This window comes from Epinephelus lanceolatus, chromosome 19, assembly GCF_041903045.1.
Source record: "Epinephelus lanceolatus isolate andai-2023 chromosome 19, ASM4190304v1, whole genome shotgun sequence".
NCBI lineage: Eukaryota > Metazoa > Chordata > Actinopteri > Perciformes > Serranidae > Epinephelus > Epinephelus lanceolatus.
Genome location: NC_135752.1, coordinates 35,908,971 through 35,925,041, shown reverse-complemented (window position 1 = coordinate 35,925,041; position 16,071 = coordinate 35,908,971). Strand labels below are relative to the sequence as shown.

Genomic DNA, 16,071 nt, shown 5'->3' with positions numbered 1-16,071 from the left:
TTATAACAGGTGGAATGAGTCACCAGAGGAAGAGGAGGCACAGTGGACATTAAAGGGTCAGGAACACAGGGCTTCTCTCTCTTATCAGGTCCAGGCTGATGACTTTCTAGTGTTGGGATTTCCTCCAGTGTGAGTCAACAGCTTGTTAAAGCAATAATGTTGTGTGACTACAGCTGGTTAAGGTGATACATGCTGCTGCCATCCACCTTTATATGAGCATGACTACAGCTCCCCGTTAACATGAGGTACAGTCACTTGTCATTATAGTTGTATAAGTATGTCATTACTAGTAATAATAATCGAGTTACGATCCAAATTAAGCACAAAATCTTATCTGAATTTCCTGCAAATCGTTAAAGAAAATCTACGTTTCCATCCACCACTGTGGTGTGAATATTATGCTGCATTCAAGTGGTGTCAGAATAATCGGAAAAATGGCTACCTGACTGGGAAAACTGACGTAAATGCCCCCTGAAGTAGGAACAATAATTTGAAAACTTAGCAAAAATTTTGGTACACGATTCCCGAGCCCAGTCTCACTCCGAAGTTTCGAAAATCCAGTGCTCGGGCAGTGACTTGCAGCGTCAGAAACCAACAAAAAAGGGCATCCTTTAATGCCGGCAGGTTGCCGTCATAGTTTAACGGCCCCTGGCAGCGTTGGGGGAAACGCAGCAGGACAAGGACGAAAGTTAAGACAGCGAAAGTCCAACTGGAGCAAGCAGGAGTGGTGGTGGATGGGTCCAACAAACACCAACCTTCACCCAGGAGAGCGGCGTTCGCGTCCTGTAAGATCCTAAACCCTGTTATTTTTTTCCTAAACCCAACCACGCACTTTTGTTGCCTAAATCTAACCCTGTTGCACTGACATAGTGCTTTTATTTTGAAAGAGACTGTATGTAAACTGTAAATTTCCTGTGAAAACATAAATGTATTTTGAAAGAAGACAATGCCTGTAACAGGCTGAACTTGACACGGTGTCCCAGAACGTCAACAACCAACACACCCAGGGTACCTTGGACGTCGTATGTGGACGTGTAAAGTCCATGACCAAACGTCAATATGTGACGAGGTCGGAGTGAGAATGTGTTGGATCCCCAGAGTTGACATTATATTCCACAGAAACATGGCAGACAAAGATAAAGGTTTGGTTGATGGCGTGGACGTATTAGGAACACTGTCTGTGTGCAAACTCTTTGACCCAAAGAGGATGACGAAAAACTTATTCATGCTTTTATTTCAAGCAGACGTGACTCCTGTAACGCCTCATTCTCAGGCCTCTCAAAGAAATCTTTAAACAAACTTCAGATGATCCAAAATGCAGCAGCACATCTGCTCACCAAGACTAAACATTGACGACACATTAGTCCGGTCTTAAAGGCTCTCTCTTGGCTTCCTGTTCATTTTAGAGTTCATTTTAAAACTGCTTTGTAGAGGCAGATAATGTATTACGCCATATCAAAGGTGAAAATAATGTCAGTTGGAAGAGGTCTTAGAAACAGTGGACCAGATGTCAGATTTAGCAATAAGAAAGGCCTTATAAGAAGCTATTTTTGAGTTGGTGAACCTTGGAAGACCCGGGAAATTCCGTTAAAGGAGTTGTTTTCGGTAATCTGGACGAATGTAGCAACCTGTGTTGCTGAGTTGTATTCTGCAATTAAAGTAATCCCGTTGGCTGTAACTTCTCCAAGTCTCTTCATTTCAGTGTTTGTAAGGAAAATGCTCAACTTCATCAATCTCTTAAAGGACTGGCTCCTGACTATTTATCTGATATATCTGAAATACATTCCCTCCAGATCCCTGAGATCCTCCACCTCTGGTCTATTTTTATGATCTATGGATATATTGCTGCTCGTTTTTTTTTTTTTTTTTAATTAACTGTGTCTTGTAAGGTGTCCTTGAGTGCTTTGAAATGTGCCTATAAATAAAATGCATTATTATTATCGTTATTTTTTCTTCGGCTGCTTTCAGACATCTTTTGCAAGTATTTAAAGCTTTGAACTCTGAGCTGATTGGTGGAATTTCTTTTAAAACCATGGGCAAAAAAAGGCAATGAGCGACAAAAAAATTAATAGATTTAGAAAATAATTTTAAAAAAGCTATGGAAAAACTATATTCATATTTTGTAATTATTATATATTTAAAATTATGTTAGCTCTTTTTCCAGGTTCCAAACGTTCTTATTTTTTCCTTTCTTTTTTAAAAATAATTTTCTTGTTTTAATTTTTTCTTTTTTACTGCTTTGTTGCCAGTTTATTGGATCATTTCTTCTTTCGTTGCACGTTTCCTTCTTCCCAAGAAACCAAGCCAATTTGCTCAGGTTTCAATGACTGCATCTTAAAAACTACAAGGAGCACAATCAAGTATTTGGTATCGATGAACTCATAACAAGTTGAACATCAAAGATATGCACACATATGCAGTGTAAAAAATATTTTATGTGATTTTCATGTGATCTAAAAATGTCAAAGTTGTACTGTTAGATATTTACACAAAGTCTGTCCTTAGCAGATTTAAAGACTTTCGACCAATCAGAACAAATGTGGCATTTTTTCTCATGATACTAAATACTGCAACGTGAGAGCACACTTTTACTTTCGAGTAGGTTACAGAGGTGAGGTGACCTTCTGTGACACATCTGAGGTAAAAGAAATATATTAAGAGTGAGTCACTTTCAGCACATACGTGAATGAAGACTCACAAACAGCAAAGCAGAGTGTGTGGTCTCTGACTGCTGCTCCTGCTCACGGACACAGTTTCCTTTATATGAGCCCAGTGTTTCTGCTGTCACACAGGACAATACAGATCACAGAGGTCACACACACACACACACACACACACGTGAAATTACCAATACCTGAACCAACATTAAAGATTCCTCTGAACCAAACCCCCGGCACTTGTGCCAAATATTGTTACCGGACAGACGCACAACTCAACAAAATGCCAAGGCCTCACGTCTCTACAAGTGCCAAACACCCACGGCAGGTGACATTTCATTGTGGATAATAAAAGGAGTTGATGTGGAAAAGGAGGAGGAGAATATTCCCAGCGGCTCGGAGAACAATGGAGTCGAAGGGAAGTGATAAGAGACAGGACATCCTAACACTGCTGCATCTCAGCTCCCCCTCCCCTCCCTCCGCCGCTGCAGCTGTCAATCAGCTTTACACAGAAACCAACAAACACAAGCAAATACAAAATAAAGTCATAAAAATGTTTCTTTGAACTGATTTATTTATTCCAGGTATTCGTTGCCTCTTACGCACAACAGCGTATTCAAACAGTACACTCAGTACACAGATATATCAGGCCAACACGGTCAAGTATGTTCTTGTACACTAACTGCAAAACAAATATCATAAAATAAATCCTGAATACTATCAATGTGTAGTCAACACTTGCTTGTAAATATACCTTAGAATAAGAAGGGAAAGACAGAATAATTTAAGCGATTGTCGCTCTAAACTTGTTGCAATCAACAAGGTGAACGCAGTACAGAGACTCTGAAAGAGAGCATTAAAAAACAGGGTTTCATGGCCAGATAACGTGGTCATAGGGGAAATCCAGAGGATGGAGGCTGATGGCAGGGAAGCAAAACAAGGGGTGTTTCTCAAAGTCAAGGAAGGACCCTTAAATGGCTGAATGTCAAGGATGCTACATCATCAAATCCCTCCTAAGGATTGTTCCAATGTCAGGGATCCTTCAACTTCTACCAGGGACAGAGTACCTACAGTTCTTTGCACAGGATTTGAGGAGCTCGGCAGGATTTAGATAGATATAGTCATTTATTTGGATTAATATTGCCAGGAGTTTTTATCATACAAGCATAAAATTTTTTTACACTTTCAAATGTGTCCGCTGCCAAAAGTATGTATAGTAGTATTCTTAAAGTATGATCCAGAAATATATTCTCCTTAAAAGTCACATGACTCTGACAATACTGCTGACATTTGTTCAAAATATACAACAACATTGGAGGGTGCCAAAATTACCACAGTGCCCTGAAACCTCCTCAGTCCACAGAGGGTTAATGATGCACACCTGGGGACACTCGTTAGCCTGTTCCAATGTGTGTTCACTTAATGCTAGGGAGGACTCTTGCCTCGCCTCGATACGGTAGGATACGGTCCCCCCATATGCGCGTGCAGGTATTGCGAAAAACAGGATTATACACCTGCGTCAAATCAATGCCATACCTACGGCATAGGCTCTGCCTGGCAACACAGATCTCCTGTTTAATTTTTGTGAACTGAAAATCATTTCCTTCTATGGAAACAAAGCTTTTAGTTACTTTAATTGAGAAACAATAAATGCAAGTAAAGTAGACAAGTATAGATGCTCACAGAGGCATACACAACATGTGTAGGCATGGTGCAGGCTCTGCACAAAGCTGATGCACAGTTATAAGCAGCCGTACACATGCCACATTTTTTGCACCCTCAAATTAATTGTTTTCAACACAGATGCGTAACAGGCACGCTCAAACGCCAGCGCAACACAGAAGCAGCGCACCGCATTCCCAAGAACCTATTTTTCAGGGCACAATGGCTGCGCCCTGAGACATACTGAGTTTTGGAACGCAGCAGCACATGCCGCATGTCATGTGACAAGGACCAACCAATCACAGCTGAGAGATATCTCTCCCTTCGTGCGTAAATATCAGACTGTAGTAAATATAGAGAAAACGTTGATCATGTTAGTGCAGGGCCACCCAGAGCTTTACATCTGTCCCACAGACGATAGTCCTACACCCTTATAAACAGCTCCTGGAAGAAGATCAGCTCTGCACACAGGATTTCAGGTAAATAGACTATAATATGGTGCTTGTTAAGGTTGCTTAGCAACCTCAGACACAACCCGCCGCTGCACTCTTGAAAACTGGCACAGAAAAGGCATAAGAGTAGCACCCAGGGCCTGACGTCGCATTTTGCAGGCGGTTAAAGACATGGCAGGTGTACCGCCCCTAAATCTGCCTGAAGCCTGATTCAAAGGTGGAGAGTCCTGCAGAGAAAGTTGCCACTCCTGCATCAGCAACAATTGTCTACACTGCAAAGCAACCCAACGAACGGAAGACGGACTTATTAAAAAGAGAGTCTGATAGTAAAGGACAAGGCTCATGGCTGCGGCTGAAGGCCCTGATCACACAGAAAGTGTTTTGAAGGTTGCAAAACGTGACCACACTGTCTTTTTTTTTTTTTTAATTAAATGCCACTAGCAAAAACAAACAAACAAACAAAAAAAATGCTTGCTGCAACTTTTTATTGTTGCCAGGCAACCACACCAGCACATCCTCACACTAACCTTCCTGTGTAATCAATGCTTTTACCCCCAGTGTGTAGTCCCTGCCATGTTGAGGCAGAGGGTACTGTCTGTAGCTCTGGTTGAGGGTGAGAGGCTGTCAGCAGATAAACAGAGATCTGTGTGGGTACATGAGACCCTAAAAAAGAGGCTGGATCATGGGGAGTACCACCAGTTGGTCCAGGAGCTTCTCCTCCATCATGGATGTTTCCAGGCATATTTTAGGATGACTCAGGGGCAGTTTGACAACCTGCTGTCTATCATCAGGCCGTATAGCTCTGGGTATCCAGTAACCGCTACCACCAGTTTCTCCCCCATTGTTTACCGACTGAAAACTTGTTGTCGTGACGACCACAGAAGGCCCGCCTCTCAAATAATCCGATTGGACAACAGCAAAAACTGTTACAAAAAGCCTCATTCTCATTAAAAACTATTACAAAAAGGCGCCTCCAGCTGCTAAAAAGCTTTCTGTGTGATCAGGGCCTAATGTCGCTAACATTAGCTGTAGCCTCAAATCACAGTGTGTCCTCTGCCTCACTCCTGCAGTCACAAACACCGCGCCGAAAGGAGACCAGGCTGCAGCTCTGGAGATGGCCCCTTGGTTTGTGTCTGCAGCAACCCCCTCCAGGGGATTGGACAGCTCCGACTCCCCACCAGATTAACAAACTTTCTGTTGCTGCAGTTACACAGGTTAGATCCGGCCTGCTGTGACACCCGGTACTGAGGGCTTGAGCCACTACAGCCGCCAACCGAAGGTCCGTCATGCAAGCTGCTGCCAGCTCTCCTCCTGGTGAAGCAGTCCACAGCGGTGGGGAGTGGGGCGAGGGGACGGTGGAGCGGCGAGCAGCTAATTCTGATCTCATTTGTGGCTTGATAAACCGAGACAGAGCTGTAGAATGAAATATGATTAAAATAAATCAATGTATGGGAACCATTAAGTTACTGTATGAGGTGTGTGTGAATGCCCTTGGTCATCTGGTCGGAGGGGCTTTGGAGAAAGCGGGAACAGCTGCAGGAGGAGGGTGTATTTTCAAATTCCAGATTTCCAGATTCCCGCCCACCCCGGCTTTATTTAACCCTCACAGACTGTTACCACGTAAAGCATCTCAGCAGCGAGCGGTGGATTCTGGAAGTTTTCTTTATGTAACAGTAAACAGTCAGAGGGAGGAAGCATCTGGACCTCTGAGGACATGCATGGACCCGTGCACACATACAACGTGCACACACTTACACACACTGTTGTTGGCAGCGATTTGAGTCCTGCCCATGATTAACATGAAGTGCTGTGGTGCTTTCATGACCCACTCACCTACAGCACTACGTGACATCATGACGTGATTTTCCCCCACGTGCACATGCTTGTGCGCTCGTGATATAATGATCTTTCCAGATGGAGGCCTGATTGTGTTTTTTCTGCAGGAATGTTGTTTGTGTCAGCACACTGACGTCCATGTTCGATTAACACCTGCTGCCTCTGCCCCTAATCTGAAGTCATTGTATCATCTGTACGTTATAGATAGATATTAATCCACATTCACTCTGCAGAATTATTATTTTTGGTTTTCCGTATTTACATTAAAACTTCACTTCAGGACAAATATTTACAGTTTATTTCAGATTTGATCTTCTTGTGGTTTTTAAAGACTTTTCCTCCACCCTGCCTGTGTTTATGTGGCACCCCGATGAGTCAATAATTACCAGAATAAATAAATAAATACCAGAGTTCTGATTCAGCCCCTTCAGTCTGTATAAGGCAGATGAATCAACCTCATGACTAAAACTGAGAGACTGAGGGTCATTACAGAAGGTGTGGTCCAGCTCTTATCAACATGCACGACTTTATCTGCAGTAAACATCAACCCTGATCCACACACACACACACACACACACACACTGCAGCTCACACACTGACCTCCATACAGGGTGCTATTTTCAGACTGACCCAAGAGGAACAGCTTGAACAGAACAAAGTGTGTCTGGGCCTGATTTTTAGGAGTGAATCAACTGATAGAGTGAGAAGACATTTATCAAGAGGACTCACAGTGAAAGTGACGGAGCAACATTTAGGGTGACTCATGTGACTTAATATGACTCAATATGACTTAATATGACTCATTAAGGAGCAATATTTTGTCTTCAGGTCAAATATTCTGTTTGTTTCCCTTGATCAATATGTTAAAATAAAATAAAATAAAATAAATAAAAACCTACATTCTCAAACACTTCTGCATCAAATCGACGCTGTAGCCTGATGTGCACCTCCTCAGAAATGTAACTACACATCGCAGCTGCACAGAAACGCTGAAACCATTTCCTTCAGTGGAAACGAAGCTTTAATTCACTTTAATTTCACAGATAAGAAACAATAAATTGTGAAGAAAGCAAAGCCTCCACAAAATAGCATTTTATGTCTTGTGTGTGATTTATCCTGGCTTCATATGAGCAGAGGAAATCTCTGCTTGTCGCTAGGCTAATTTATACAATGTAAAATGCCATAGGCTTGTGCTAATAACGTTAGCATGTTATATTTGTTTGGAAAACATGTTTAGTATAAGACAGTTGTTTTGTCGGTGAACCTTCTGAGTTGTAACAGAGCCAAATTTTGTAACGTTACCTTTGTTACATGTTGCTGTTGTCCCTGGCTTCATGTGAGTAAAGGAAAAGTTTTCTAGCTGCTAGGCTAATTTATACAATGTAAAATGCCATAGGCCTGTGCTAATAACATTAGCATGTTGTATTTGTTTGGAAAACATGTTTAGTATAAGACAGCTGTTTTGTCAGTGAATCTTGTGAGTTGTAATGGAGCCAAATTATGTAATGCTACCTTTGTTAAATGTTGCTGTTGTCCCTGGCTTCATATGAGTAAAGGAAAAGTTCGCTAGCTGCTAGCCTAATTTATACAATGTAAAATGCCATAGGCTTGTGCTAATAACATTAGCATGTTGTATTTGTGGAGAAAATGTGTCCAGATAAAGACAAGTGTTTGTCTGTGAATGCTGTGAGTTATAGTGAAGCTGATTTGTGAACTTGTGTTTGAAACTGTGTCTGTTAAGCCATGTTTAATGTGTGTTTAATGTGTGTTTACTGTGGGTTTTGGAGGTGTAACTGCAGAGTGACACAGTCACACCACCACACAAGTATAAATGCTCACAACAGCGTAGGCTTCGGTGTTGACTCTGTATAGAGCTGATGCACAAGTATAAATCCTGCTTAACTCCTGTAGATGTTAACTAATATAGAGGCCAAGCGGACATTGTTTCATCTCGTTCACCTCTGGCCAGAAGGCTCATCCTGTGTACATGGAGAGACTCTTCACCTCCAACATATGGACATTGTATTAAGGATGTTATGTTTTATTTACAACTGGAGAAAATCTGTTGTTTTATTAAAGGGTCTTTGCCACCTGGCAACCATTTTTAACTGAAAAATTATAATTAAACACGCTATACTCCCCGACTTCTGTCACAAGTTAGTTAATTTATTGTCATTTTCAGTTTTGTTTTTCTTTTTCCTCTCTTTTGGATTCCCTTTGACTGGTCTGACGGTCTTTGTTTGCTCTTGTGTTGATGGGTGGGTGGGGTTGTTTCATCGTCCTTATTGGCTCTGTGTTTGTTGATTAGTACTCTGCATATCTTTATTGAATTGAACAGTGCAGCCTCACTAAGAGGAGGGATAGGTTAGCTTTGAGTGGTGAATTGCAGCAACAGAACACCTGCTACAGAAAAATGTCATTATTTCTAATTCAAGAAATTACTGTCACTAAATTTGATTTCCTCAGTGATAAAGCTGATAAAGAGGAGTCACGCTGGGTGTGACTTCATCTAAAGCTTGACCAGGAAGTGGTCATACATTTAAAAAAGGTCCGTGTAACGGCCCAGCATGCTTTGCCCCTGATGCTTCTGTCATCACAGCGCTGACTTGAAGTGCGTATAGAGGATGTGTGTGTCGGGTTGACTGAGGCTGTCCGTGTCTCTGGTGAGGCCACTTAAGGCACAAACACAAAAAAGAGAGTTGAGTTGATTTTTCAACAACAGTCAGAGCACAATGGTGTGAATCAACACGGTCGCGTTCTGCTCTGTGTGGAGTGCATCCTGTGTGCCTCGCAGTGTGTTGCTGAAGATTAAAAACAGACCAAAGTATCAATCAGAGAGAAAACAATGTTTGTTTAAGTGAAAAAAAAATCAGTCCAAGTTTCATGGGAGTCGTCTGCAAATAAATATACATGTGTGTGTGTATCACTTTGAAATTAACAAGCTGAGAAAAGCCAGAATTTCAGGTTAAAGCTACACATTTTAAATAAACAGAACAAAATGCTTCCCTTCTTAAAAGCTGGTTGATAAAATTAACCCCTCTTGGATTGGGTGGTGCTTTTTCAATGCCAACAATTTAAGGGAAGTGACTGACCCATGGTTTGTCTCCTCGTAGTGCCTCGCAATGGCCTAATCCGTTTGTTTGGCCCACCTACTTAATAAAGTCACACTTATTCAGTTCAGTGTGTGGCGGTTTAAGTGGGTGATTTTACATACTTCGAATTTGCAGAAATAGGCAGTAAATACAACACATTCTCACTCCGACCTTGTCATATATTGACGTTTGGTCATGGACTTTTCACATCCACATATGACGTGCAAGGTACCCGGGGTGTGTTGGTTGTTGACCATCTGGGACACTGTCAAGCTCTGCCTGTTACATGCAACGTCTTCTTTCAAAACACACTTCTGTTTTCACAGGACATTTACAGTTTACATACAGTTTCTTTCAAAATAAAAGCACTACGTCAGTACAACATCGCAAAACCATGTTTTTTTTTCCTCCAACAACAAAAACTCTTGATGTTAGGTTTAGACAACAAGAACAAGAACTTTAGAAACTTTTGGGACACGAACACCGCTATACTATAATGCTGACCAGCTGCATATAATGCCGATGTTAAAGGATGGCTTTTTTTGTCAGTATCTGACGCCACAAGACATTGCCCAAGCAACAGATTTCGAGGACTTCGGAATGAGAAAACCCAGAGTTGACTAAACTAGTTGATAACCAGCTTTGTAGTGCCCGTTATCCAGCCAATGTTAGGGTTAGTCAAACCATATAACCAAAAGATATCCTGGGTAGGTTGAACTGGCTTCCTCGTATAGACCTCTGGTCTGTTTGTTTTGGAGAGGAGACCTCTGCAATAATTCGGCTTCTCGGAAAAACCTCCCGAACAATGAACACTGAAGGAACTCCGAGGAACTTTGAGCTGGCTGCAATCATTACAGCTAGACGCCACCAAATCCTCCCTACATCTCACACACTGCTCCTTATAAATATCAATCAATTATATTTCTGAGTCCAGTAGTGACATTCAGGTTTGATTGAAATATATCATGATAAAAATACTTCTTCCACATATGTACCTTCGTTTTTTTTAACATGTTTTGGTTCAGTAGAAAAAGGTGGAGACTGCTGGGAAAGGAGACATTGACCCAACGCTGGATCTGAACCTGCAAAATGTGGCTTTCATGTGGCATTATTCTCCTCAGACCACTGGACCAGCAGGACGTGCCCATATCCTCTCCACAACATCTGACATTGTATGGTCTGTTTACTTTAAGCTTTAGGTTTTATATTATTATTGGCTCAATTATGAATTACAAACCCTGATAAACTGCTTCCACACCGAGCCCAGTGCTGCTTCACTTCCCACCTCCTCCCAGAAGACTCTGAATTACAGGAAGAGACCACACATCTGGTGCGCTCCAGTCCAAACTGGTAAATACGCTCTCACACTGGTGCGTAAACGTGCAAGCGCAAGCTTGTGTGCGTGTGTGAGAGAGAGAGAGAGATGCTGCTGCTGCCCCTCCTCATTGGCTGAAGCAAAGATGCCTTTAAGAGCTGATTGGCTGAAAGTTTCTAGGGTTGTGTTTTGATGGAGGCGCAGCAGCAGCGTCTCATAAATGAAAAGCCACAGAGCGCACGCACTCAGTGACCACAGGCGAGGCTGAGCGCGCGCAGAGCATCAAGGCAAGACAGGAGAAACTTTAAGAAGACGCTTTAACTTCTCACATTAAGGAGGATTTTAACGGAGCCATGCTCGCTGCGTGTCTGGAGTTCCTCGGCTTGGCGCTGTGCGTCATCGGCTCGCTGCTGGTGATGATCGCGTGCGGGCTGCCCATGTGGAAGGTGACCGCGTTCATCGACTCCAACATCGTGGTGGCTCAGACCATCTGGGACGGCCTGTGGATGTCCTGCGTGGTGCAGAGCACCGGCCAGATGCAGTGCAAAGTCCACGATTCGGTGCTGGCCCTGGCGCAGGACCTGCAGACGGCCCGTGCGCTCACGGTCATCTCTGCCGTGCTGGGGGTGGTCGCCCTCACGGTGACGGTCGCCGGGGCGCAGTGCACCAACTGCATCAAGGACGAGACGGTGAAGGCGCGGGTGGTGAACGCCGGAGGGGTCATCTACATCATGAGCGGGCTCTTCGTGCTGGTCCCGCTCTGCTGGATGGCCAACAACATCATCGTGGACTTCCACGACCCGCATCTGCCGCCGTCCAAGAAGCGGGAGATCGGGGCGGCCATCTACATCGGCTGGGCCGCCACGGCGCTGCTGCTGCTCGGGGGGACCCTGCTGTGCTGCTCCTTCTCTCCGGGGGTGAGGGGCACGTATCCCATCAAATACGCCCCCACCAAGACGATCACATCCAACGGGACCGAAAAGAAGTACTATGTATAAATTGAGACTTTTATATGTTGGACATTGTTTTTTTTTGGAAATGACGCATCTGCTGTGAAAGTTTGAACTGATGTGTCAAAAAGATGCTGAGTCTGTTCATAGCACAGAGTGGGGCTCATTGAGGCATCATGTGCGCATCTGCTGTGCGTAAAACTGTAAAATATGAGCATTTTTCAGGCGGCAGGAGTTTATTCATGCTCCTATTGGGTTTTAATCTGCTTGTAATGCATCACAGGGCTGACAAAGTGTTTTATCATATGGTTGTAATTATGCCATTGTGCAGGTTGGGTCCGTTTGTGTGCGTGTGTGGCCTCTGATTGGCTGCAGATCTTCATTGTATATAGTTGTTTCCCCTCCCGGTGGACTAATTTAGTCTGAGACTGGTTCCCACAGTGAACATGCAGCAGGCACTGAAGCCTTTCCAGACCAATGAGCACTCATGATGTGATCAGAGAGGGGACTATTTGCATTTGAATACATGTACAGTGTTTTCTACTTCCTGTCATTAGACTTTTAATAGGACATACTTTTTCTAATAAAGAAAATAGAAACAATTTAAGTGTCTGTGTTTGTCATTTAAAACCTGTTCAATCTGATATTTCAATATGCAATAAAATATATACATGCATGTGTTTGTTATTTAGCATTATAAACAGGCCTGATGGTATAAAAGCACCTTAATGTCCCAAATCCTACTTCTACAATGGGACAAAGGTTATCAGCGGCAGAAACACAACATTATGTTCTTGCACGTGCACTTTGTTTGTATGTGAAATAAAGGAAACAAACAAGAGCCAGAAACTGACGTCAATATAATCAAGACCCTGGCTCAAACACCCTGACCCGAATCACAGCGAGGGTTTGGAACAATGCACCCAGCAGACTGTCATCATGATTAGCCACAATCAGCAGGGTGCAACTCCAGCATCAGGAAGCTTGGCCCAGATCTGGACCAGCGGAGCAATCAGTGCCCTCACGTGGATAAACAAAAAAGAAGAAGAGGAGCGTGCACGCAAAAACACAATCAGGAACACGCACACAAAGAAGGTGGTGATTTAGGCACACAGTCACAGTGTGGGAGATCCCCAGTAAGACCAGAAACAGCTTCTGACTGACTGCTGACTTGACCTTTCATGCATGAACTATGACCTTAGTCAAGAGTTTGTCTTCAGTGTTTATATTCCGCTTTAGACACACAAGATTAAATGAAACAAAAATTTTAAGTTACATGCCCCTGGACCAACACCCCACATTATGCTCCTGGAACAACACTGCAATCAACCAATCACAGCCCTCTGACATCATCAATATGCTGCTCCCATGCTTCTTCAGAGCTAAGATAGTTTCCCAAATTGAACTTAATTCAGTAAAACAAAATCCTCAGTACCACTGAACAAAAACCTTGTTAGCTACTGCAGAGTTAGCGAGTTAGCTTGCTTAGGTTGGCTACGGTAACAAGTAAACTTGCCAATAGATGAGAATATTAGCGAGCTAGCTTGCTAAGTAGGTGTGCTATGCTAACAAGTCAGCATGCCAAAAGACTAGAATGTTGGTCACTAAAAAAAGAGTAAAGATAACATTTTTTTCAGTTGCAAATTCCTACAAGTAAACAAAATCCTCAGTAACACTGAACAAAAAACCCTGTAGGGTACTGCAGGGTTAGCAATTAGGGTGCTAACTATAGCTATACTAACAAATAAGCTTGCCAATAGACAAGAATGTTGTTCACTAGAAGAAGAGTAAAGATAATAACATTTTTTCAGTTGCAAATTCCTACAATTAAACAAAATCCTCAGTAACACTGAACAAAAACATTGTAAGCTACTGCAGGGTTAGCAATTAGCGTGCTAACTAGGTTAGCTATGCTAACAACTAAGCTTGGCAATAGACGAGAATGTTGTTCACTAAAAGAAGAGTAAAAATAATAACATTTTTTTCAGTTGCAAATTCCTACAATTAAACAAAATCCTCAGTAACACTGAACAAAAACCCTGTAAGCTACTTCAGGGTTAGCAATTAGGGTAGGCTGACCAAACGTCCTCTTTTGCCCGGACATGTCCGCTTTTCACGTCCCGTGCGGGTTTTTTTTTTTTTAAACTGATGATAATGTCCGGTTTTCCGTGTGTTTGTGTGCGTGTTAGAGTGCAGCACGGGCTGCATATTTCTGTCCGAACCCGAACCGAACCCGACATTATTTAATGACCAAAGCACTGAGTTTATGTCACACAGTTGTTACGGTTACAGGATATTTAACAGGCCGGGCGTGCTCAGCAGAGAGGGAGACCTCCGTGTTTGAGACGGGAGCGGGAGGCGGGAGGCGGGAGGTACAACGCTTCCAGTGAGAGGAGAGGGAGAAATAAAACAAAATTAGATAAAATAGGAAAAACCTGTCTCCCTCTTTTATTTTATTTTCAGCGTTTAATCAAGGCGGAGGCGGGCGGCTGGAGGTCCGAGACTTCCAGCGAGGAGAGAAGTAGAAACAAACAGCCAGTGTGTGTCTGTATGTTTTATGTTCAGGTGTTGTCATGTAAATAACAGCGCCCAAGCAATAAACAGGACAGACAATAGGGTTTTATTTATTTGTACACTACATTTTCACTGAAAGCTGACCGAATCCGACCTGAGCCCGAATACAATTTATAACTACATTTTTGACCAAACCCGGCCCGGGGCATTTTTTGCCTTTAATGGATAGGACAGTTGAGTGTGAAAGGGGGAGAGAGAGGGGGGATGACATGCAGCAAAGGGCCACAGGCTGGACTCGAACCCGGGCCGCTGCGGCAACAGCTCTGTACATGGGGCGCCTGCTCTACCACTAAGCCACCAACGCCCCGAATTTCTGTCTTTGAGAGATATTATTTTGTAATATAACTGAATTTTCTATCCATACATATAAATTTTAAATATATTAAAATGATAAGGCATCTTTGAGTAAACTGCCAGTATCATTTAAGTAGGCTATGTCGTGGCCGGCCGAGTGTCCTCTTTTTTGGAAATCAAAATATGGTCACCCTAAATTAGGGTGCTAACTATAGCTATGCTAACAAGTAAGCTTGCCAATAGACTAGAATGTTGTTAACTTAACAATTCAGTTGCAAATTCCTGCAATTAAACAAAAGCCTCTGTTACACGGAACAAAAACCTTGTAGGCTACTGCAGGATTAGCAATTAGCGTGCTAACTAGGTTAGCTATAGTAACGACTAAGCTTGCCAATAGACTAGAATGTTGTTCACCGACAAATAGTAAGGTTAATAACCTTTTTCAGTTGCAAATTCCTACAGTTAACACATTTTCCCTTGTTGATCCTGGATTGATTCGGTTAAGTTTATCCAGGACCATCGTCATCACGCTGATTCTGGATTATTTGCTTGTGTCGACATCAATTTAGCAGTGATGGTCCTGGATCAACATATATAGGTTATCCATGGTCAACGTGATGATGATGGTCCGGAGGCCTGCACCACGAAGCCAGTTCAACTTACCCAGGATATCTTTTTATTATCTGGTTTGACTAACCCTAACATTGGACATCTGGATAACTGGTACTGCAAAGCTGGTTATCAACTAGTTCAGTCAACTCTGGGTTTTCCTATCCAGCCACGAGTGCGTTCATGTGAAAGAGGAAGGGCTGTTAATGACAAGCGACATCATTAGAACCATGAATGAAGTCAGCTGCTTCATATTTTATGAGATGAAACAGTGGCCAAAGTGTCTGAGACTGAGAGACAGTAAAATGTCAGTGGCATGGATTTGAATGACACACAATGATAATCTTAACAGAAAATCTAGAAACACTGAAAACACTATCCACAAATTCACTGTCTCCCAAGACTTACATTACCTGTAGGTATCACTGAGCTACATGTGACGTTAGTAGAGTATTTTTTGCTGTTTAGTTGATAAAACTCCTCTGAATATGTCACATAAACACTTTAAAGTAACACCAGACTGTTTGTGCTGCTGAAGCAAAGAGTGGAAAAGTAGTTAATGATTAATGAGGTCTATCTGACGGAAATGTTGCATTTATAATAAGAGGAGCCAATTAACAGTGTGTGGAT

The 16,071-nt window shown here is 42.7% G+C and overlaps 1 protein-coding gene across 1 annotated transcript; it reads left to right on the top strand.

The window, feature by feature from the left end:
• Positions 1–11,207: 11,207 nt before the first annotated feature.
• On the top strand, positions 11,208–12,566 carry cldn5b (claudin 5b). The gene has a single exon (XM_033646181.2). It carries the CDS (start codon positions 11,368–11,370, stop codon positions 12,010–12,012), a length of 645 nt encoding a protein of 214 aa, XP_033502072.2. The 5' UTR covers positions 11,208–11,367; the 3' UTR covers positions 12,013–12,566.
• The last annotated feature ends 3,505 nt before the right edge of the window (positions 12,567–16,071 follow it).

Coding starts and splice junctions, on each gene's coding strand:
- cldn5b (XM_033646181.2), top strand. CDS start 11,368: ATGCTCGCTGCGTGTCTGGAGTTCCTCGGCTTGGCGCTGTGCGTCATC.